General features: G+C 45.8%; 2 protein-coding genes across 7 annotated transcripts in view; both read right to left on the minus strand.

The window, feature by feature from the left end:
* Positions 1-11,869, minus strand: part of CCDC85A (coiled-coil domain containing 85A) — a 196,743-nt gene extending 184,874 nt beyond the window's left edge. Inside the window, exons 1-2 of one of the 6 annotated variants that reach the window (XM_024242489.3) lie at positions 10,747-11,869; positions 2,292-3,255 (exon numbers count right to left, since the gene is read on the minus strand). In XM_024242489.3, the coding sequence (XP_024098257.2) occupies positions 2,292-3,255; positions 10,747-11,025 (1,243 nt within the window). In that variant the 5' untranslated portion in view covers positions 11,026-11,869. The remainder of the gene's footprint in view (positions 1-2,291; positions 3,256-10,746) is intronic. The other 5 variants (XM_024242490.3, XM_024242491.3, XM_024242493.3 and 2 more) reach the window with 5 other exon arrangements.
* LOC134759639 (collagen alpha-2(I) chain-like) lies at positions 11,034-11,540 on the minus strand (the record flags this gene model as incomplete). Its single annotated transcript, XM_063713390.1, has 1 exon — positions 11,034-11,540. A coding segment is annotated over one exon (507 nt), but the record flags the coding sequence as incomplete, so codon positions are not given.
* Positions 11,870-24,367: the final 12,498 nt, after the last annotated feature.

The raw sequence follows: 24,367 nt of genomic DNA on the forward strand, positions 1-24,367 counted from the left end.
GAATTAACCTTGATACTGCTTCCTATCTATTTACACACAAATGATTCAAACAAATTGTGTAAGGATTTAAAAATATGAAAAAGCATGTTTTACCATCCATATCAAAAATTAATTTGTAACAGCAGGATAAATACAAGTTACCAATGCCCATGTTTATAGGCTGATGATCCATAAACATCTCATTGTGCCACTTCATTTTCCAATTAATTACTGAAATTAAAATACAGTGCAAATGCACTGCAAATATACTCTGAGGCTATCAACTGTCAGCATAAGATTGGTCACTTAAGAATGAGAAAACTTGAAGTAGACATAAGATTTGAACTTCACTATCATTCTATTACATCAGTTTTAACTAAATTATAGTGTTAAATTTTAAGAAACATTTACCTGCCCCACTAAGTTTATCTGTATCCAGGCAATAAGCTATGATGTAATGTCATCTTTACTAGGAGATACACCTTACCTACAATGCAAGGCATTGTTTAAAAGCTGCATCTAAAAACTTTTCTTAGAAGTCAAATCATACGGTGATTAAACTAGAGTTCTTTATATAAAGAAGCCCTTTTGTAAAGAGAAATTGTTTTTAAGTGATCCAATTGTCCCTAATATTTTCTTTTAGTTTCAGAGACAAAGTTTCCTTTTAATGGTGCACATATTTACTTCTCAAGCTCATTAAAAAGTAATCAAGAAATGGAAAAATCATTAACTTTACCTTCCCATTACTCCACTATCCCCCCTCCAAAGACAAGCTTCATGTCCAATGACCAATCTCATGATAGTAACACAACCAAACTTTCTTTTTAAATGACTTGCATCTCTTGTACAGAATTGGGCAGCCAAGACTGCCTACAGCAATGGGGTGGGGGTGGGGGCAGCATCTCCATAGCTCTTGGAAAGAGTGAGTGAAGGTTCAATCTTGGAAAGGCACCAGCCAGGACACCTCAACACAAGAGGCAAACTGGCTTCTCTGGGCCTCCAACTCCCAACAACAGAGAAAGCAGTAGCCTCCCATCTTTCCCAACCTTTTTATTTCCACTTGTGCTTAAAAGAACATTGCATGCATTTGAAGTCAAGTTTCAGGAGGCAATTTTCATCACTATGAGAAAAGGATTAGGATAAAATGGAATCCAACAGGTAAATCCCCAAATACAATATTGAAATTTACCCCTTCTTGTCACTGCTAAAACTGGCAGCCTCCTCCACTACTGCTTGGAGCTGGCTGCAGACTCCAGAGCACCTTCCAAATAAAGCAAAAACCCTCAGATATTTTCAATGAAAACAAAACCCCACAGTATATAAAATCAATCGTTTTAGCTCCAATTCAACCACAGGTAACATAAAAGGATTGTGGAGTTTTTTTGTTTTTTATTCTTTAAGAAATGATTTTTTCTCTCTTAAGTGCAAAGTGGTTTCAGATCCAAGATGCAGAAAATTAAACCTCTTTGAAAAGGTTTAAAAGCTCAGGTTTAGCACTGCCTCAGCAAATGTAGTGGACATTATGCTTTAGAAACCAAAAGAGTGTCCAAACACATCTGTACATTTTAAAAAGGTACTTTCAAACAACCAGGAAAGATGTCTCTTGCAGTGTAAGAGAGCATATTAGTTGGAATATGTATAAGGGAGTTTGATGACAGTGTTGGTGGATTTTGAGCGAGTAGAAAGGGAATCAGCTGATGCGTTTTAGATGCAAAGAAATGTCACAGATTCAGGCCTCCAACACAATGGAAAAAATCCTTAAGGTAAAGTCAGGCATATTTATAGACATTTGGGCAAACCAGCATCAAGCCTGTTTAAGAACATCATACTTCTTTTTTAATGTTATTGGTTTTTCATAGATATATTCATTTCTTCTTGTACCTAACCTATTAACTGGATTCAAAATCCTTTTGGCAACCATTCCACAAACAAGCTCTAGTAGGAAACAGCACACACTGCTAAGAAAATGCTCAGGTTTAAGATGAAAGACTCTTAGAATGGTTCCATTTTTTATCACCAGTACCCAAAGATTTCCCTTTGACAACTCAGGGTCCTAAGGAATTACTGTTCCTCTCCCTCCCATAAACCCTCATCCCCAAACTTCTTCACACTGACTGATAACTGTTTAGAACAAAAACAGATGGAGGAGAAGAACCCCACATCATGATTTTGGGTCCAACATTTGCTCCTTCCCCAAACCCACTCCCTAGCTAGCGCCTGCACTTTCTTACGTGGCTGGAAAGTCCATCATCATTCATAACTCTCTACTGAGTTCCCCAGCCCAAGCAGTACCCCAGCACATACTGACCCACCGTTCATGCCACTGTAGACATTCCGGTGATGGGGTGACCCGTCTTCCTGCGCCTGCCGTCTGAGGGTGCCCTCCCTGCTGACTCCGCCGCTGCCTCCACCTCCTCCACCGCCTCCTCCGTGTTTGTGATCAGGGCTCCCTCCATAATGTTGTTTGAGGTGCTCCGGGCTGGTGCCCCTGGCTCTGGGGAGATGCTCTAGGCTCCCCCCGAGAGCGTGTTTCTGAAGATGCTCCGGGCTCCCTCCACTGTGCCTGGAGTGTTCAGGGCTGCTCCCTGACCGGTGCTTCTGGAAGTGTTCCGGGCTCCCACTCAGCACGTGCTTGGGCAGTGTTTCGGGGCTGCTCCCTGGATGCGGGTGCCTTTGCTGTTCGGGGCTGCCCTTGCACATGGGTTTGTGGTGCTCCGGGCTAGGTCCTTTGAGTGCTTTGGGGCGATCTGGGGTCCCACAGGCTCTGGGTTTCTGTGGATGCTCGGGGCTGGCGCTCCTGTGCTTGGAATGCTCCGGGCTGCCCTCGCTCCGGGGCTTCTGCAGGTGCTCCGGGCTGCCACTGCTCGCGTGGTGCTTGTGGTGGTCCGGGCTGTCAGTGCTGCCAGTGCTGGAGGTGCTGCTGCCGTCACCCACATCCCGCACGTAGGGTGCAGTGGAGGCTGTGAGTTGGCACAGGCTGGCCTGGCTGTCGATGGAGCAGCGGCTGCCTGCGCAGCCTGCACCCTTCTCCTCATCTAGTAGCACACAGAGCTCCTTGAGCTCCATGTTCTCCTTCACCACTTCCTCCTGCTTCACCTCCAGGTCTTTCAGCTTCTGCAGGTATAAGGCCACTTCCTTGTGCATCACCCCGGCAGTGTAGCGACCCAGTCTCTGCCACTCCCGAGACACCCTCTTGCCTTTCTGCCGGTCATCATCCAGGAAACAGCAGAGGTCCCTCAGTTCCTGGTTGTCCTCCTGGAGTTTCTGGTTGATATCCTGAAAAGAGAGACACAACCATTCAAGGGAGGTACACATCTGAGGTGTCAGCAGGCTCAGACTTCCTGGAAAGGGAGAGCCTGTAACTGGTGAATTACCTGTGAGGTTAGGGGAGGAGGTGAGGGAACAGGAGGAAGCTGAAGATTTGTAGCTGTCCATAAAAATTAAACTAACTTAAGTATCAGTTCTATCCCTGCACAATACTTTACTTGCATTATGTCATCTAATTTTTACCCAAACATTTAGGGGATAATAATTATTATGGCTCTTATACAGAAGAGGAAACCGGACCTCACAACGCTTCACTTGTCCAAGGTCATCTAGTCAGTAGTTAGGGAGCAACCAGTTCATTATCAAGAAATCAGTCACTAGATAAAAACAAGGCTCCCCTGCCTCACCCTCAAGAAAGAAAAATAACTGCTTGTGACCTGTGAAATGCTTAAGAGCCCTGAGACAACAGACCTTTCAACAGAGTAAACAGCAAGCACTGCTTAGATCTTCAGCCCTGACATGGAATATGCAGCCCCAATTCCCCTGGTAGGGAAAGGCACAATTGCCCTCTAGTGGCATTTCATCCCTGCACATCCAACCCCTACTTGCCACACCCACCTGAACATCTCCCAGGCATCTCTCACTTATCTCAAGCAACCTGAGCCTTAAATTAAGAGACCTCTCTCCCCAAACTGCACCTCCCAGCAAATGCCTCCTCTTTCTGTTCCACTGTTCTTTATATGAACCTGGGGTCATCCCTGGCATCTCCTTCTCCTTCAACCTTCCATTTCAAAACCAAACAAGGCTTTGGAGCTCTACCTCCAAAATTTAGCTCATCTTGTCATTCCCATGTTTGAAATCCTTTAATCTCATGGCCCTTAGGATACAATGCAAAATCCTTTAAGTCACACAAGGCCCCAGATACATTGATTCCACCTACTTCTCCTGCATGAGTGATGATTCACTTGTTTGTTCACAAATATTCAGTAAGCATCTATTACTGTACCAGGTACCAGTCCAGGTGGTAGGGATATATCAGTGGATGCAGCAAAGACCTTGACATGGTACAGCTTTTATTGTGGTCGGAAAGACTGGCAAAAAAAAACACGTCTAGAACATAACATCATGCAGTGAAAAGTTCTGGAAGGAAAATTGAAGCAGGTTAAAGAATACTCTTTTTCAAGAGAAGATACCGCTACAGAGAAGGGAAACATTTGAGCAGACACCTGGGTAGAATGAAGGAGCCAACATTTGAGTGAAGATGATCCCAGGCAGGGAGAGGGCAAGTAAAAAGCCCTAAGACCAGCATGAGAGCAAGAGCTCAAGTACAGGGAGGTGAGCATGCCTAAAGAACAGAGAGCAAGTCAACGGACATGGGAAAGGGGGTCTGAGAGGCATCAGAGCCTAGAATATACAGGGCATGGTCAGCGACGGGAAAGGCTTTGGGTTGTTAGGGAGCTGAGGATAGAGGAGTGACATTACATGATTCCTTTTGTAAAGAATCTCCATAGTTGTGTGGAAAACAGACTGACGGGGTAGGGGAGAAAAGAAGGGAGGGTCAGGATAAAGTGGAAGCTGCAAGATTAACAAGGAGGCTCCTGGGCTGGTCCAGGTAGAGGGAGATGATGGTGGCTTGGACGTGTGGTAGCAGTGGAGAAGGTGGGAACACCCCTCCTCATCACACACTGAGGCTGTGTTTCAGGTCCTCAAAGGGCAAGGCCTTTCCCTCTTTCACTTGGAATGCTCTCCCCAGCCTTCTAGACAACCATCAGGTCTCATTTTATAAGTCACTTCCCCATAGACACCATTCTATAGAAGGTCCACCCCCAATCTATGGTCTACCATCATCCCTCAGACTTACTACAATTTGTAAGAAGAAATGTGTGAGTATGACCATTCATTCTAGACTATATCTTCTCTAGAGTCACAAGAACAGAGACCTCACCTATTTACTTTTGTGTACAGAGAACACAGCACTCCCTGTGTAAATACCTGAAGCCAAGGAATTTTTAAGATGACTAGTGGAGTTCCCACCTATTCTCCATTTATGCATACAGTCAAGGAGCCAGCAGTTCCTTGAGGCACTGTAGTTTGGTAAGGATGAAACAGGGGCAGCTACAGGGCTGCTACCTAAGATTTCACTGCTTCAAAAAGCCTGAAAATCTTTGGTCTTGCCAACCGATCCAGAACTAGAGGTACTCAGAAAGGCGGCTGAATTCACTTAGACTCAGGCTGATTTCAACACTGCCCCTAACATAGACTAAAAAACAAATTATAAAACACCTGTCAACCACATCCTCCACTTCCTACAGTCATGGGAGTGAATTTGTGGGTATTAGGAAGAAGCTTATGCAGCTTAGTTTTTAACTCCAGTTCTAACTCTTGGCATCACCAACAATTCTGTTTCTTTGCTTCTAATTCCCGCCTCTCCTTTTTGCTTCTCATTGCCACTTTCTGTTTTCAGTCCTGACCTTTGCCAACAGCCTCCCAGGCAGCCTCCCTGCCTTTGTTTGCACCATCCACTCCTTCACCTCACCCACTCCAATGTAAGCACTCCTCAGTCAGACCTTCAAAAATACTCCCTGCTTTTCAAGACATAAAGATGGCAACAACAGAAACTGGGGGCTCTTAGGGGGGTAGGAAGGGAGGTAAGGGTTAAAAAACTATCGGATACTATGCTCAGTACCTGGAAGATGGGATTAATCATACCCAAAACCTCAGCATCACACACTGTACTCTCCGAATCTAAAATAAAAGTTGAAATTTAAAATAAACAAAAAACAACAACACCTGAGTTCAATGACTCATATCTGTAATCCCAACACTTTGGGAGGCCGAGGTGGGCAGATCACTTGAGGTCAGGAGTTCAAGACCAGTCTGGCCAATGTGGTGAAAACTGTCTCTACTAAAAATACAAAAATTAGCCAAGCATGGTGACACGTGCCTGTAATCCCAGGTACCCAGGAACCTGAGGCAGGAGAATCGTTTGAACCTGGGAGGAGGAGGTTGCAGTGAGCCAAGTTCACGATACACTACAGCCTGGGCAACAGAGTGAGACCTTGTCTCAAAAAAAAAAAAAAAAAACGCCAAAATACCCCCTGCATGTTTTGCCTCTCCTGTTTATCAATCCCCATCACCTTTCCTTTGCCAGGGAAAATGAATAAACCCCTCAGCCAGGCCTGAAAGGCTGTCCCCTGCCTTTCCACCTTTAGCTGTCAGCTAATTATGAGCTATGATTACGTCTGTGCATTCCAACTAGAAAATATTATCTTCTACCCCATATGAACCTAAGAAGAGAGATTCCTCTGAGAAGTTTCCCGCGGCACAGAAAAGTACCCGTGAATGAATGAATGAAGTAACTTTCCCACTCACTGTTTAAGGCCTGTATCACACTCTAGCTAGAACAATCACTAGACATCAATTTTTTCTCCTTTCTAATGTGGACATCTTAGCTTCTGGAGGGCAGGGTCTATTCCAAAAGTCTTTCTTTGAATATGCAACATATCTGGCATGGTGCCTTGCATACAGTGGACACTCAATATGTGTTTATGGACTGATCATCCATATAAAGCCCCAGGCCTCTGGCCAAAACAGGCTACAGCTATAGCTACTGAGAAGAATTTCTTATTGTTTCAGCAAGCACTAGCTATGTCAGAGTCTACAGTAGTAAGAAAATAAACTATCCCTTGATACTGATGCTTTAGAGGAAATCAGAAGCTGTGGATATTTGGAGAAAACAATAATAAACAAAATTAGTCTTTCTAAGCTCCAAAAATTATTCAACATTTAGTTTAATCCTGGTATTTGATAGAAAGCTCAAGTCATGTTCTCTTTCATCTAAACAAATTTTCATATGAAAATACTTCCCTTTGACTATCCTACAGCTACTTCTGATTTCTCTAGAGCTGGAAAGTAAACAGGACTGGTGCTACCCTTGGCTTCACGGAGCTAATGCCTTTTCCAAAAGGAGTGAAACATACACTTCTCAGCACTCCAGATGGAGTAGATAGGAGTGAGTATTGGCCCACTCCCATTTCTATATCACAGTTTCCTCTTTCTATTATTAGTTTTCTTGAGAATATTATTTACTATTCAGTTCTGAGCTATTTCCTTTGCCTTCTGATGAACAGCTAAGCAGCCAGCTTGATAATAACCTTGTGATCCAGCTTCTTCAAATCTGCCTCACTAAGACTTGGGCTTTCTTTTGCAAAACACTAGGTGTCCTTTTAGCATTGCCACCGGCCACCAGAAATTATCCAAGTGTCTAAGTGGACTTTTAAAAGTTTAAGTCCACTTCGTAGCACACCAACCAAAATTTCAATCTTATACCTGAAGACTATCAAGTACTGTATCTACAGTTAAATAATTGTTTTAATTTGTTATTTTGCTTCATTGCAGAGCAGGGTGGTGGGCGGGTGGGTCGTTGGGTTAGGAACCAAGGAGGGAAATTAATGCAATGCAGAAAACAAATCTACAGAGATTCATCCCGAATCAGCCCCCAACTGGGATACTGGGTCAGAGCAGCCTGAAGTGTTGGTATATGCTCAGCAGTCCAAAGACATGGTTCTCAGGAATCCAGTTCCTTACAACATAACCCTAACTAGAATCTCCCTTGTCCACCCCTTCCAGGACCACACATTCTAAGCAAAGAGTGTCAACTAGCCAAAAGAAAAGGAAAGCAGGCCGATTTTGAACACTTTATGTCTGTGTGACCTTGAGAAAACTATCTAACTTCACTGAGGTTTCTTCATCTATGGTATATTTCATCCTCATAAAACCTCATGTGGAATTAAAATCCCCACGAGCAGATGAGAAAACCAAGAGACAGAGAGTTTAACAGCTGGCCAAAGCTGCCCAAATTATCAGAATCCAAATTCTTTATCTTTCCACTTCTCGGGGCCCCTACACTGCCCTGCCTCCCAAATATTGAAACACAAACAAGTCAATCAGTGCTAGGACCCGGCCACAGGCCCCTGAAAAGTAAAGAACTGATGCTGTCATCTCCTGTGTCCACAGCTACAATAACACCAAGTAGCCTCACGAATATTTAGATGCAATTTCAAAGTCAGCTCATAGAAAGAGGAATAAAAAAGAAAATGTATTATTATGGTCTTAATTCCCCTACATTTATAGTTCTCAACTGAGAATGCCAAGCCCTCAGACGCTCCCCCCGCCCCGCCCTTAACAAAAAAAAATACTTCTTTTCTTCCAGTTAAGCCAAAATAAATATATGTACCTATCATTTATTCAATCAACCACATTTATGGATTACTATGGTGTCCAAGGAAGCTCTGAGCCAAAATAAAAAAGAGAAGGGAGAAGGCTGGCCTCTCCGAAGAGTAAAACCACAGCACACTCAGGGTGGGCCAGAAGCCTGGAAGTCCGCTCCTTGCAGCGGCCCAAAGATGACATGAGAAGAGTAGTAGCTGCATCAGAAAGCAACCTGCCCCCATCATTTCTGAACTTGATAAGGAAGTAGACTGGAAAGTCTTTTAATGCCAAGTCATGAATCTAGATCACAAGGAGACTTTCCTACTTGGGTGTAAGTGCCCTTAGCTGACCTAATAGCTACTTCTCTACATGAAGCTACTGGAATGAAGCCCAGGCACCCTACCAACCCACTCTACCATCCCCCTCCCCTGCCCACACATAGACCTCACACACAGTCAATCCACACAACCTAAAGGAAGTTTCAAGTGTTTCTGAGCTATTATTTTGATGTTCCATACTATTAAAACATTTAATAATAACTCTTCCAACTCTTCTAAATCACACTATTGTTCAGACCATGGAAGAACCTCAAATTAGAGGATGACAAACTAATGCCCCCTTGTCCAGCTCTGCCTAAGAAACCAAAATCTTGGAGACACACAGCCATAGATTTGTAAGTCCTTTCTTGATGACAGTAACTACCATTTTATAGTCAAGTATTAAACCTTCCCCTACATAATCATAACTTATTGCCATAACACCCTCAGAAAGTTATTATCATTGCATTGTATTGGTGAATAAAATGAGGATCTGAGAAAGTAATTACCCAAGCTCACCCTCCTGGCAAATGAGGTTTCTAGAATTCAAACCCACCTCTGAGATCATCTTCCTACTACACTAGCCTGCCTCTATTCCCCAAAGAGCCTGGCACTTAATAAACACTCTGTTAGTAATGAATTCAACCAAAGGAGAGAGTAAGCCTTGGCATTTTTCTGACTGGAGGAATCTTCCTACCTGCACCCACTCTAGGGACTATATGACAATGAGTTCCGGCCTCAGGAGAGGGCCATCTCCACCTGAACTGGGCCCAGCACATAGATGAGCCTTGAGCATTCCACCCTTCCCACTCTTCCTTGCCCCAGAATCCCAGAGCTGGAGCACTGAGGCAATTCAGGAACCGCATCTACTGCCTGATATGTGGGGATAGGAGTGGAAAGGGGAAAAGAACAGCTTGTGCCTTCGGGAATTTGCTCCCTGAAGTCCCTGCACTGATTTCGTCTGTGTCTGGCTTCCTATAAACAAAGCAGAACAATGAGAGGAAGGAATACCAGGAGGCACCAGCGCTAGCTGGAAGGAGAGGAAGTTTGCGGTGCTCGCCAGCAGGGCGGTTCCCGGCCACCCGTGTACTGCAGCTGGGCAGGCACACTCCTCGCAGACCCGGCGCTCTCCAAGGAGAAAAGAAAGTTAGTGGGCTTGGGGGACGTTTCCCTTCTTTTCCTAGAAGAGAGTGGCAGGGGGGCTGGCTCAGAAAGAAACCATCACTGACCAACACTTGGGGTACTCTGTCAAAACCCTGCTCCTTCCATACTGAGTCTCTTTGCTCCTCCTCTTTCCCCCAGTCAAGCTGGGGTTAAGTGGGAAGGGGAGTAAGGCAACTCCAGGTGATGCCTTCCAAACTCTGGGAGAGGGAAAGCACAGGAATTGGTAGAAGAAGTGAAGGCAGAGCTTGAACTCCTATGTAACCGGTGACACAAGACTGCTCTGAGGGTGGCGCCCGCTGCTTCTCCCGGGCGCCCCGCCGGCCGCTCTCCCTGGCAGTGGCGCCCTTTCCTCGCCCTCTGCCCGCCCCAGAGCTGCTGGCCCAGAGCAGCCGCATTCCCGACCCTCCAAGGCGAAGATCCCCTGGATTCACCCCCTCACTGGCCTTTCCCCCTAACTGACTGAAACCCGGCTCCCCAGGCACTGATTTTCCAGCCTCCCTAAGAAATGAAAGGTTCGCGTGCCCTTCATCTCCCTCCCTGCTTTCCAGCGTCCTCAGCGCCTCCCCCCGCAGTACACCCCGAACAGCCAGACAGTGGCGCGCCCCGTGTTGGGGAGAGGAGGGGAGCAGACGCCTCCAAAGTTTGGAAAAGTTTCACAGGGGCTGGGGACTGGGGGTAGGGGGTGCCGACCGGGAGAAGGGGAGGGTCACCTGTTGAGGGAGGGAGGGAAAGTTTGCCTGGCCCCGCCTCCTCCTCGGGGCACCCCGCTCCCAGCCGCGCCGCGCCTCCCCACCTGGCCAGCGCTCACCTTGAGGCCGCGGATCTCGCCGAGGTGCAGCTGCAGGCGGCGGTTCACCTCGCGGATGAGGTTGCTGTGGTCCAGCATCGCGCTCACCTTCTCCGCCTCGGCGCGCCGCAGGCTGCGGATCAGCTCCTCCTTGCTCCACTGCAGCAGCTCCTCGTCCGACACTTTGGACAGGTCCTCCACGGGCGCGGCCGCGGCCGCGGACGAGCCGGCCGGGGCTGGGGAACAACTTTCCGCCGCCGCCGCCGCAGCCGCCGCCGCGCCTCCGGCCGCCTTCGACATGGTATCCGCGCGGTGGCAGGTGCAAGTGGGTGGAAGAGGCGAGGCGACTCCCGAAGGCGCGGGCGCGGCGGGGCCGCCTCCGCCCACACCCCTGTGCGCTCCGGAGAGTCAGCGGCACCGCCCAGGGGCCGCTGGGTTGGGGCGGCGGGGGTCGCGCTGGGTGGCCATCCTACCTCGCCATCCCCGCACGCGCGCCCGCGCTCCCCCAGGGCCCGGCAGCCAGCCGCTTGCTGCTGCCGAGGCCCGTCCCAACTCCGCGCAAGTCCATGGTGAGGGGCGCTGGGGAGCCCGGGGCTGCCGCGGGAAAACCTCGGGGAGAGCGGGGGAGCTGCACCCCCGTTCCCCTGCCCTCTCCTCCGCCCTAAGCCGAGACTGTCGCCCCCCGCACTCTCTGCGTTGCACACAGGCGTACACGCACACGCACTTTCCTCCCCCTTGCCCAGCTGCAGCCCCCGGCTTCTCCCCTCTCCTAGCTTGGAGGGCGCGCCGGGCTCCGCGGCGCCTCCCCGGCTGCTCTAGCGACGCCGCCGCGGCTGCCCGAAGGCTGCTGCGCTCCTCCTGCCGCCTTCGCTGCGCCCGCAGCCGCTCCTAGGCTGCTCCGGGAAGCCTTCGATTTGCAGAGCCGAGTCGAGAAGGGGTGGAGGGTGGGGGACCGGCTGGAGGAGGAGCCTGGAGCTGGGGCCACCCGTAACCCGCAGCAGCTCCCGCATGGGCTGGACGCAGCTGCCACTCGACCGCTGCCCGGGCCCTCGAGGTGCGCTCCCCGCTGTCCTGCCCCGGAGGGCTGGGGGCGCGGCTCTTTCTGCGCCCGGGCGCGGGTGGGGCTGGAACGGGGAGAAGGTGAGGAGCTGTGGCCGCCCGGGCTTTGGGAGGCTCGCGCGCGCCACCGTGTGGCGGAAGAAGCTCCCTCCTCTGCCCTCTGCACAGCGGCCTTGTCACCAGGCAGGGGAAACAGCTGCTGACCCAAATGCGAGGTGCTTGGTATTTGGAGGGATCGGGGATCAGGAAAGATGGGGTAGCAGGACCTGAGGGATAACCAGTTATTTGCACTTTGGAGAATGGGAGGAGAGGCAAATGGCAAAAACGGGGGTTGGGGGAAGGGGGAGCTTAAGAAAATCCAAATGGTCTGAAAAGGGGGAAAAGAGGCTTCAGGGCGCTGCTCTTATGGGACTACCCATCCCCACCCCCCACTCTCGCCCCACCCTTAGGCCTTTGTCTTTTCTAAAAATCCGCTACTCTATGAAGAAGCTTCGGGAGAAGGTACTGGATCTTTTAAATTTTTATTTGAAAAATATCAAAGCCTTTAGGCGAAAATAAAATACCTTCATCTCCTGCTTCCTGAAACCTGGATTTTAAGGTCAGCACAGTCACCTCCCCTCGGAGCAAAGCAAGCCCCCTCAGGCAAGCTGAAATGCCAGCCAAGGAGATTTCCATTTTCTTCTATGCCGCAGGCTGCCAGGCGTTTACTGGGTCGGCTTTTTTATGGTGGTTATTTCTGGAAGGAGGAAGTCTGAGTCCCTGGCTTCTATCTTTGGGCTATCCTCTTGTAAAGTTGGGTGGAATCGTCTCTGGGCTGAAAACATGCTTTTGCCTAAAGAGGTGGATGCCCTTGACCACCGCATGTTATTTCCACTGGGGGACAGGGCCGGAAAATGGCAAGGATCTACCCCCACCGGGTTTCAGTTAACCCGGGTGCGGAGGGAATAATCTCCATCTGGTAGGATGATAATCGAAATCAGTCCCTTCACCCGCCGGTCAGTGCGTGTCCCCTATTGGGGACACTGAGACCTGGCTCCCGGGAGAGGCAAGGAAAGGTGGTACTGCTTACTGTGACCAAGACGGCCTTAACCTTCCCCTCAGCGTGACTAAACTTTAGACAGGTTTCTTCCTAACTGTAGGCCCCAGACCTTCCTTTTCTCAGAGCATTTACTTTAGCAAACTTCCACTGATGAATGTTTCCTCTGACCCTTTGACATGTAAATCTCTCCGCCTCTTGCTGGGTTTTACAGCCTGGGGATCTTTCTCAGGGATCTGTGAGGCATCCCTTTGAAATGTAATCATCAAGGAAAAAAGGGTCCCTATCTCCCAGTGTTTGTGGAGAGGAGGAGCCTAACTTTAATAAGTTCCAATTAGGAAACACAAATGGCCTCATTACACTGACCAACTTCCCATCCTAATCTCCTCCACTAGTCTTCTACTAGTTCCCCTCTCCCTCCCTCTCTCTCTTCCCTATTGCAATAGCCTTGAATAAATCCCCCTTGTCTGTTTAACTATATCGGATGCAATTTTTCTTTGACACCTCCAAGCCACTCTCACGCCCACAGAAGGCTCTGCTCAACACAGTTCCTAAGACCAGTTTTGTCACAGAAAGGTAAAGTGAAGGTCAGAAAAAGTTAAGTCCTATCTCTCTTACTTGTTAGTTCTTGTCCTTGAACAAATCATCCGACCTTACTGGCCCTCGGGCAGCTAATGATATGATATACAAGAAGCGCTTGATCGAGCCACCTTACAGAAATGCAACCTCATTATTACTGATATTACATATTACATTGGGCAGCCTCTTGTCTAGAAGTAGGAACCAGGACTTCTGTTTATTCCTCCATCACGGGTTCTTCAAGAGTCTTATTCTAAAATGAAACAGCCAGCCGCCTTCTCTGCTAACTCCCTCTGATCAGTTAACACCTAATAGATATGAGAAATCAGATAGATGGCTGAGAGGAGAAATTAGACTTGTGTTGGGAGGACAAGGAAGAAGGAAAGCAAAAAAAAAAAAAAAGTCTACACAAATTATTTACACTAGCAGTGGATTACAGTTGAGCTAGATCACCTTAAGGTTTTGATGTTTCTAATTTTGGTCATTGATTCAGAATAATTTTCTGCATGAATGAATAATGTTGCTTCATGTTGCTAAGGTCATATATGGTGTCAGGAGCTTCATTTGACTGCTAAAAACAGAAACTCAAAAAACAGTCACTTTAAAAAAGTCATTTATTTTTTCTCACCTACCTGGTATTCTAAAGAGAGGCAGCTGAGGGCTGGTATGGTGTCTTCATGAGGTCGTCAAAATCTTAGGCTCCTTCTCTCTGCTCAGTCCCCTTTGGGATGATTGCCTCGTGTCCATAACATGGTTGTTGGAACTCTAACCATCCAGCTACATGTAAGGCAGGAAGAAGGTAATAACAACTGCAAAGGCGCACATGCCCCTTTAAAAACTTTTCCTGGTGGCCGGGGGCGGTGGCTCACACCTGTAATCCCAGCACTTTGGGCGCCCGATGCAGGTGAATCATTTGAGGTCAGGAGTTCAAGACCAGCCTGGCCAATATGATGAAACCCCATCTCTACTAAAAATACAAAAATTAGCTGGGCACGGTGGGGTACGCCCATAATCCCAGCTATCGGGAGGCTGAGGCAGGAGAATCACTTGAGCCTGGGACGTGGAGGTTGTGGTGAGCCAAGATCGTGCCACTGCACTCCACTCTGGGCGACAGAGTAAGACCCTGTCTCAAAAAAAAAAAAAAAAGTTTTCCTGGTAATTGACCCAGTGAATTTTGTTTATGTTCTAATAGGCAAAGCTTACCATATGATCACCTCCCAGATGCAAGGGAAGCTAGGACAGTTTTTTAAGTTAGGTATATTAGTTAAATGGAGATTTCTGAAAACCAGCCATAAATGACCCTAAGTCTTTAGTCCTGATGGTTTTATATCATATGATTTTTTTGAGTCAACTCTATTTCATCCCAGCTCACTGTTGCTCAGCCTAGGTTCTCACTAAGTCTCACCTGATCCTTCTCACTGGTCCCTCTGACTACAGCATCACCTCTCTCGAATCTGCTTTCCACACAACTTCCCAAGTGAATCATCTCAAAAAGTCAAGTCTAGCTACTTTACCCCTGAAATAGATTGAATTATTGCTGATAATTTTTCACAACCTCCCTACAAAATTAATTAACATCGGCCAGGCGTGGTGGCTCACGCCTGTAATCCCAGCTCTTTGGGAGGCCAAGGCGGGTGGATCACAAGGTCAGGAGATCTAGACCATCATGGATAACACGGTGAAACCCCGTCTCTACTAAAAATACAAAATATTAGCCGGGCGTGGTGTCGGGTGCCTGTAGTCCCAGCTACTCCGGAGGCTGAGGTGGGAGAATGGCGTGAACCCAGGAGGCAGAGCTTGCAGTGAGCCAAGATCGCGCCACTGCACTCCAGCCTGGCGACATAGGGAGACTCTGTCTCAAAAAAAAAAAAAATTAATTAACATCACCCTCCACCATGTGATGTTGTAGTGCCTCCCCTACAGGGGGCAGTTTTTCTCCCTCCCTACTGGTATTGAAAATCATACTGCAAGCATATGACTTGCTGTACTAACGTATGTGTGTGCACCTGACAATGTACCCCTTCTCTGAAGAGGTCTCAAAAGGCGTCTGTCTGCCCACTCGCCCGTCTGTTCTTTCCACGCTTCACCAGGAGAAGAGCTAACCTTGGGTAGCTGCTGTTCCTTCAGTCTGAGCCACATACTCAGCCACCCCAGCCAACCTGAAGACCTGCAGCGTGAAGCAGAGCCGTGCTCACAGACTCACAGATCTGTGTGTGAGAAAACAAGACTGTTGTTTAAGCTACTGACTTTTGGGGAGATTTATTGTGCAGCATTACTAATGCAATAGTTAGCAGATACAACTCCCCTGCCTAAATCCCTTTGGTGGCATCTCAGCACCTTTCTGTGGAGTAAAGCTACATTTCTTAGCAGAGCATATAAGATGGACACAGTCTGATGCTTGCTTACTTTTTCAGCTCCACCTCCTACCATACTTTGCCTCATATTTCATACTTTTTCAGTTCCAAACTGCCTGTAGCTCCCTGTCGGCATTCAATATACCTCTGTGCCACACTGATGCTCTTTTCTCATGCATGGAATGCCTTCCTTGCCTTATCCTTCTGAATGACTTCCAACCAGATCCTTCAAAAGGCACCATCTTCTCCAGAGTGCTGGCATCAGCCCACATTTCCCTGGCAGAGGCAAAGGTGAGTGTCCCTCTCCACTCCCATAACCTCCAGTGCATACCTCTAGTGCAGTACCTAAAATAGAATGCTGAATTACAGGAAAATATAAGCAGAGGCTCAGACTAATCCAGTCCAATCCCAACAAAAGGGTTTAGCTCCAGCCAGGATTTAATATTATCTCTTTTCTGCTTTCTCCAAACCATACAGATTTTTGTCATGCTCTACGGAACTCCTTGGTGCCATTAGGGATGTTATTGAGGACATTGCTCACGACATCCCATAATACCTTATAAAAACTGCACCTAATCCCTGTGGTTCTTTGGGGGAACTACATAATTTTCATCCTATGGACACTGAATTTTGCAATTGGTTATGTATTCCTCTTTGTGCTGGCCTCTAGGAAGTTAGATCTAAATTTGTGGCCCACCTTCAGTAATTTAGAGAAAACTTAAGGAATGTAATCTGTTGACTAACCTGACTTCCATCATTTTCTCACTTTCAAATTTCTCCCTCACAATTTCTTCTTTTTAACCTTGTGTGTATGTATTGTTGCAAGTTACTGCTGGCATTTTTAGTAAGGCAGAAAAGAGAGGAACGGAGGGAGGAAGGGAGGGAGGGAGGGGGAGAAGGGTCTCATCTTCAATTATAGACCCTATAATGTTTTCTGTCTCTCGTTTACTTTGGTGTCTGCTTTGGCTTGAACATGTGTCCCTCCAAGATTCGTATGTTGAAACTTAAAGCTTAAGGTAATGGCATTAAGAGGGGGCCTTGGGAACGTGATTAGGCTATGAGGGCTCTGCCCTCATGGATGGGATTAGTGCCCTTATAAAAGGACTTGAGAGAGCGAGTTTGTCCCTTTTTGCCCACCCTTCTCTTCTACCGGATGGGGAAACAGCATTTGTCCCTTTTTGCCCCTTTTGCCTTTCCACCATGTGAGGACATAGTAAGAGGGGCCATCTGTGAAGCAGAGAGTGAGCCTTCACCAGACACTGAATCTACTGGACTCTTGATCTTGGACTTCCCAGCCCCCAGAAATATGAGACATACATTTCTAATATTTATAAAGTACCTAGTCTAAAGTATTTTCTTATAGCAGAACAAATGGACTAAGACAATGTCTTTTTCCTCTTTTAGCTCCTGAAGCTCCCTGAAGACAAGGTCTATTTCCTAACACAGAGTTAGTATTCAATAAATACAGGAGGGAAGGAGGAAAGAAAGAAGGGGGAAGGGAGGAGAGAACAAGTTTTCCAAGGGCCTTCATTCGGATTTTTTAAAATATCCTTCTTGTTTGGGTTGGGTCACCACCCAAACACATACACAAGACCTCTTCCTTTTGAAAATATCATTACTGTTTAGTATATGCTATTTTGGAAGTCAGAAAAGTGATACGTAGTTCAGAAATTTTTTTAATATTTCAAAATTGTTTAAGTGTTGGATAACATGATGCTTTAACAAGTTAGCCTCAAATCTCTGCAAAAAATGCACTTCAGGCAATGAGCTTATTTGCTGTTGATGCCAGACATAAATATCATATATACAAACAAGGCTGAGGTTTATCTCATTTTTCTGTGTTGCATCAAATAACACAGGCAGCCACTGAAACACCCTATCTTGTTCCATCAAGAACCAATTTCCCAGGCAATACCTCAAAACTCAGTAGAAGTACATTCAATTTTAGCTTTGTTACCTAATTCTGAGTTGAGATCCAGAGAACACCATCATTGTGTGGGACTAGTAAGTAGCTGGGAATTCCCCCAAAATAACAGAAACCTCTGGTGGTAATGTTATTGATGGATGGCCCCAAAAATACTTCCACTGTGAGCTACCCCCAAAGTGCTTTGCCTTATCTAGCCCTACAAACTGAACATTTAGGAGCTTGCTGCCTTTTATCCTGTTTTGTTCTCCCAGGTACTATGGCAGAAATGGCCAGGGAAGGGTTTATCTAACCACCAGGAGTACCCAAAGAAGAGAGGTCCAGCCAGCCTGCCTCTCAGATTGTTAAGATGCCAGTTGTCTTTTGGCTCATGGAAACAGCTGTTCTGCCCCCTCCCCAACCCTAGACTCACAGCTACACTCTGTGGGTAAGTTGAAGCATGCATTCCAGAGAGAAAAGCCTAAAGCAGAGAGTACTTTAGGAGCCTGTATCTTCTGTTGTTTGTAAAGAAAATTCGCATATCTCTGTGTAATAATCCCTGGACCAGTAATGCTATCTGTATTATTAACTTTCCTCCAGGTCTCTACTGCATGGACTGTCAATCTTGGCTGCATATTGGAATTACCTGGGGAGTTTCAGATGGCCCCTCACTAGATTTAGTTCATCTGGGGTGCAGTCTGGACACTAGTTATTTCAAAACTGTCCACATGATTCTAATATGCAGCAATTTGAGAATTACTGTTGTGGATAGTATAGAACACCACCCTGTAGACATATAATACAAGCCACAAATGCAAGCTGCACTTGTAATTTTAGATTGTCTAGTAGTTGCATTTAAAAAGTTAAAAAAAAGTGATACTAATTTTAATAATATATTTTCTTTAACCTAATATACCTAAAATGTTATTTCAACTTGTAGTCAACATAAACATTATTGAGGAATTTATACTTTTTTATTAACACTTCAAAATGGATTGTGTAGTTTATACTTACAACACTTCTCAATTCAGACCAGCCACATTTCAAGTGCTCAGTAGCTACATGGGACTAGTGGCTGCCATATTGGACAGCATAGCTAGAGACTATTTGGGGGGTGAGCAGCAAAATGAGGGTGGCACCTGTAGTGGACTGAATAATGCCCTCCATCCAAAAGGTATCCACCACCAACTCATCCTTAGAACCTGTGATTGTTCTCATGTATAGCAAAAAAGGACTTAGTAGATGTGATTGCTTTAGGTATCTTAAAATGGTAAGATTCCCTTAGCTTATCCAGATAGGGTCAAAATTCAATTGCATGTTTCCTTATCCAGGTGGGACCAAAATGCAATTGCATATTTCTTTATAAGCAGGAGATTTCACAAAGAAAGGGAGAAGGCAAGAACCACAGAGGCAAAGATTGGAGAGATGTGGCTGCAAGTCAGGGAATGCTAGCTGCCACTAGATACTGGAAGAGTCAAGGAATGGACTCTTCCTGGAGCCTCCAGAGAAAACGTAGCCCTTCTGACACCTTGATTGTTGCCTTATAAGACTCATTTCAGACTTTAGGCTGCATATGAGAGAATAAATTTCTGTTGTTTTAAGCCACAAAGTTTGTGACCACAATAATAAACTAATATAGCACCATTTATAACAAAGCACTATGATTTTATCTGTATTAGCATAGTTATCACTGTCTTTCTTACTTTATACCTGATGGATACCTACTGATTTTCTTTTTAGAGGGCAGGGGTCTGTCTTATTCATGAATGAATACTCTGCTGCACCTGGGAACTAAACTGTTTGCTATAGGAGTGCAGTAAAGGTTGTTCAAATGGATCTGAAGCTCAGTCTCTGGGGTGCCCATATTCTTGTGTGCATACAGGGAAAGCACAAAGGGAAGGCTGCTTCCTGAGGAGATCTCCATATGGAAGAGCTGCAGATCACAAACAACCCACACAGCCATTGTAACGCCTGCTTGCCTGGTCACTTGTGTTTTTGAGAAGCCATAACTCCAAGAGTAGCAAAAGGAAGAAAATGCTAAAAAGCAGGGGCTGCCTAACAGTTCTGACTTGCAAGGCAAACTCCTGGCAGGCCTGGCCAGCTTCTGCTTGTCCCAGTGCAATCCCACCCCCATAGGATCTGGAATTTTTCAGTCCCTTTGCTAAGATTCCTGAAATAGACTTAATGAAGAGCCTCAGAAGTGAAAATTCCTCTTCACACATTTGCTCAAGAAGATTGCTTTTCCCCTAACACAGAAATCAGCTGCCTTGAGGATGTGCAAGTTTGATTAGGGAGTCTGCTCTTGCCTATTTCTCAAACAGTTCAGGCCCTGACAGAATCAGTGTCACCCCTAAGGTATTTGCTTCAAATGCCCCCCATATAATCAAAAGTTATAAATGATAAACCAAAAGTTGAGGTACACTCATTGCCTTTCAGAAAGAAACCTTCCAAGGGGCCATGGTCATATTGTGACTGGACAAGAACTGTAATGGATGAGGCACATCATCTTTTGGAACCATCTATGGAACAGACGTTATTATTCCATTTTGCAGAAGAGGAATCTGAGGCTCAGGCCAGACAGATGCAGCTGACGTTGAGTGGCATCCTGATGATCGCCTTCATCACAAAAGTCAGGAGTGCTTTGAGGACTGTAGGTGGCTCTTAGGACCCTGACCTCCATGGCAGCCTTCAAGGAGTGGCAAAGGGGGTCCACAGTAGCATATGCAGTGAGATCCAAGTTTTAGGCATTCGGAATGGAGCAAGCCAAGAATGAGAACAGGTTCTGAAAGTGACAGAAAAGGAGTCACTACATTTTTGTCACCTGGGAAAGGAGTCCTAATTGTAGGATAATTTTCACAGAAGGGAGTCATAACTTGATTCCGGTTTCTCTGGTCGCATCTACGGAAGTTCCCAAAACATGCTCTTTCCCACTCGGGGATGTTCATATATGATGCTCTGTGCCTATGCACCACTATGCTGCTGGATAATTCCTACACCTTCATGTCTCAGCCTTAAGGGCATTGCTCCAGATATACTATCACTGACTGACTTATCTAAAGTACCTACTTTATCTTGAGTTCATCACCTTGTCTGTTTCCTTCATACCACTTATCATTTGCAGTTATTTTCTATTGTTTGTTCATATTCTACTTTCAGCTGTGGAAGGCATGAGGAGAACAGCTGTGTTTGTGTTATGCCTGACCTGTACTAGGTCCTCAGTAACTCTTATTGAATAGATGGATTTCAGGTTTTGAATATTTGCTGATCAGCACATAGTGAGCTCCTGGCCATGCTGTGCTTTATCCCAGTACAAATTCCCCTCAGGAACTCTGATTCCATTGGTCAGGAGTGAGACCCAGGAAAAATGTAACTGAAGGCCGCTTCTGATGCAGTCAGTAGAACATGTGGGACCCCTGTACCTGCCTCCCTCACACAATCTTTATTTGTTCTCTTTGCAGTGGGAGTCATGGCAGCAACAATAATTCACACATTCATTTCTGGGTCTTTGGCATCCCTGGGATTATCCTTTGAATCCTGTTTGCATTTATGCCATTTGTCTACCCATCAGAATCCATGAATGAGATTTTAGGGCTACTGTTATCTCCTATACACCATGAGTAAACACTCCCAAGGAAGAAGGAGAGACAAAGGCCACCACAATCTTTGGGGGGAATATTCAAGGCAACCAAGGACTTCAGCTTTCTAGAAGACTCATTCTAAGTTCCTTAGAACCTAAAAGCAACATACATCCTCTAGAAGGTTACAGAAGAACTCATTCTCTCAGAAGCTAGACCACCTAAGTTTGGCTAAATGAACTTGACACAGGCTTGAGTGAGAGGAAACCAACTTTAAAACCCGTTTTAGCAATAGTTGGAGAATGAAGCTAGAAATGGCAGCAGTAGGGAGCAGGGACTCTAGCCACATGGAGGTGGCATCAAATAAAAGAGCAGGAAATAAATGGAGTACCTGAGAAGCGATCTTTACTCTGGGTCCTAACTATGCAGCCTGTGTTCCTTGGACCAGCAGCATCAGCTTCACTAAAGACATGTTATAAATTCAGAGTCTCTGTCCCCACCCTGGAGCTACTGAATGGAATCTGCCTTTTGACAAGATCTGCAGATGATTTGTAAGCACATCAGAGTTTAGCAAGCACTGACCTAAGCCAGTGCCATAGAGACATGGGGAACTAGAGAAAAATCCCTTAAAATTTAAGAAATTTCTTAGCTTGGGGGAAATTCTACTACGAAACTTCCAAACCTCAGTCACATGCGGGGGTAATTTGACTGGGGAAACAAACCACTCTCTCATTCCTGAGCATCTCAGCTCCTCAAGGAGAGTATAAGCTCACCGGAGTGAGGGAGTGTTCATTAAACTTCTTGTTCTCACAGACTGCAGCCCTGTGAACTAGAACTGGAAAGTTGGTAAGCAGTGACAGGTCAAGTAAAGATAAACCTGAAGAGTTGACTGAGATCTGCTTCTGCCATTTTTTCTTAAACATTCTTTGCCTAGAACTTCAGCCAATCCTCCTAAGATAGTGTGTGAATATGAAGATCACAAAACTTTAGAAAATGGTTTAGGATCCTGTTATTAATGCTCCTAAGTATAATGTACCATTCCTCAGTGGTGGTATTTCCAGAGTTGGAAGTGTGGCTATGTTACTTTAATCTGCGTTAAGTGCCCCACAGGGAAGGTTACATAAAAGTGCAAGAAATTGTGAAACCAATTTGGATAGCAGCTGAAAGCAGAACAAAAACAAAACATTGGTTCTCCGGTTCATTGACTTTCATCTCCTCCCTAGGGCAAAAAGAATTCTCAAGCACCTCATAACATCACTGCTGCTCCTTCACCACCCGTTGTGGACGAATACCAATGATAATTCTTAGTGAGGGGCCATATGTCATGTACTGAAAACGTTACCTCACATTTAGCCTCTATTACAGGAATCTGTGTGATATCACAATGCCCTGAGTTTGTGCAGTTTGAGTGTTTTTTAAGAAAATTGATGAACCAAATGGTCCATATGTGTTCATAGTTGTTAGTGTGCCTGTGTTTATCCAGAGATGTGTGTGTGTACATTTTTAATGTGTGGATTCTTGCCATTATAGCAATTAGAAGAGAAAAGGTCTTGGTCAGGGAGAGTAAAACACCTGGTCAAAATATGTAATTACATGCCCATTTTCTCAGGAAAAAAATTAAAATCTATACCAGCCAGGACCTCCAGTGATTCTTCTTTAAGAAAGTATGCTCCAGAGCTTACCATTCTATTTTTTCCAAGAAGTGAGATGTTTAGAAAGAGGGCTCTCATGTTTTGACGGCTCTGTCAGGCCTGTAGGTCAGGGCGGAAAGAGCCCAGGAACCTGGACAACCACTCAACTAGAGAAGAGATCTGACCTCTAGTCACCACCTGGCCAGGGGGACATCCAAGTGTCATCTCTGCAGCTCTGTTTTCACACCTTTAAAATGAGAATGATAACAAGTGTCAGTCATAACTCTTTGTATCAAAACAGTAAAAGGAACATGTTTTGAAAAGTACAAATTGCCACACCGAAATGCAACGTGTGAGTATTTCTTTATATATGTCACTCATCCCTATTTTGCTATGTCTTTCTCCAACCATCAAAGGTATTCCAAGGATTCACCACTAATCTAAAAGAGGGACTAAAGCCTTTGGTTGCTTCTGTTGCTCTGAAGTTCCAAGAATCACCCACATTACATGACTCATGCTAAGACCTAGAACTTTAAACCACAGCCGAACCCTACACTACATGGGAGTAAAGAGAGACATAATATTTTAAGGTGTAGTCACTGGCCCCCTTCCCCATCTCTGCACACCAATTACTGCTTCAGGCTTAGGTAGTCCATAGGGAACCTTTGTGTGAATTGGCAAAAGGCACCCCTTCCTCAGGTGGTGTCTCAAGTAGTGTATTAGTCTGGGTTCTCCTGAGAAACACAAGCAATAGGATACACAGAGAGACAAAGGGAGAGACAGACAGACAGAGAGAGAGACAGAGAGAGAGATTTATTATAAGGAATTGACTCATGCAGTTACAGAGGCTGAGAAGACCCAAAATTTGCAGTCAGCAAGCTGAAGATCGAGAAAGTCAAGGGTATAATTCTAGTCTGAATCTTAAGACCTGAGAACCAGAAGAGTCAACGGTGTAAGTTCCAGCCCAAATACAAAAGCAGAAGACCGGTATCCCAATTTGGGGACATTCAGACCACAAATTCTTCCTTCTACTGCCTTTTTTTGTTCTAGTCAGGTCTTCAATGGATTGGATGAGGCATACCCATTTTAAGGAGGACAACCTGCTTTACTCAACCTTCAAATGTTAATCTTATTCAGAAACACCCTTTTTTATTTAACCAAGTATCTGGGCATTTACTGTAGCTCAGTCAAGTTAACATATAAAATTAACCATCATAAGTAGGATGCATGGAGAGCCACAGCTGTACTCCAGCCCCCACCTGTCCCTTGGCTAGATACCATAGTGTAGAGCTCAATCTACACCGTCACACACAGTGGCTCTGCCTACTATCTACATTGCAAACTGCTCTAAAAAATGGCCTCTTCTCCTCTCTCCCAGCCTTTGTGGCTCATTCAATTCATTATATCCTCCCTAAATCCCATCAGAGATTCTGGACTGATCATGGTTTTGGGCTCCATGTACTACCTAGAGCTACTCCCAACAAATGTTATTTCACTTTTCAAAT

Source organism: Pongo abelii, chromosome 12 (genome assembly GCF_028885655.2).
Source record: "Pongo abelii isolate AG06213 chromosome 12, NHGRI_mPonAbe1-v2.0_pri, whole genome shotgun sequence".
NCBI classification, from domain to species: Eukaryota; Metazoa; Chordata; class Mammalia; order Primates; family Hominidae; genus Pongo; species Pongo abelii.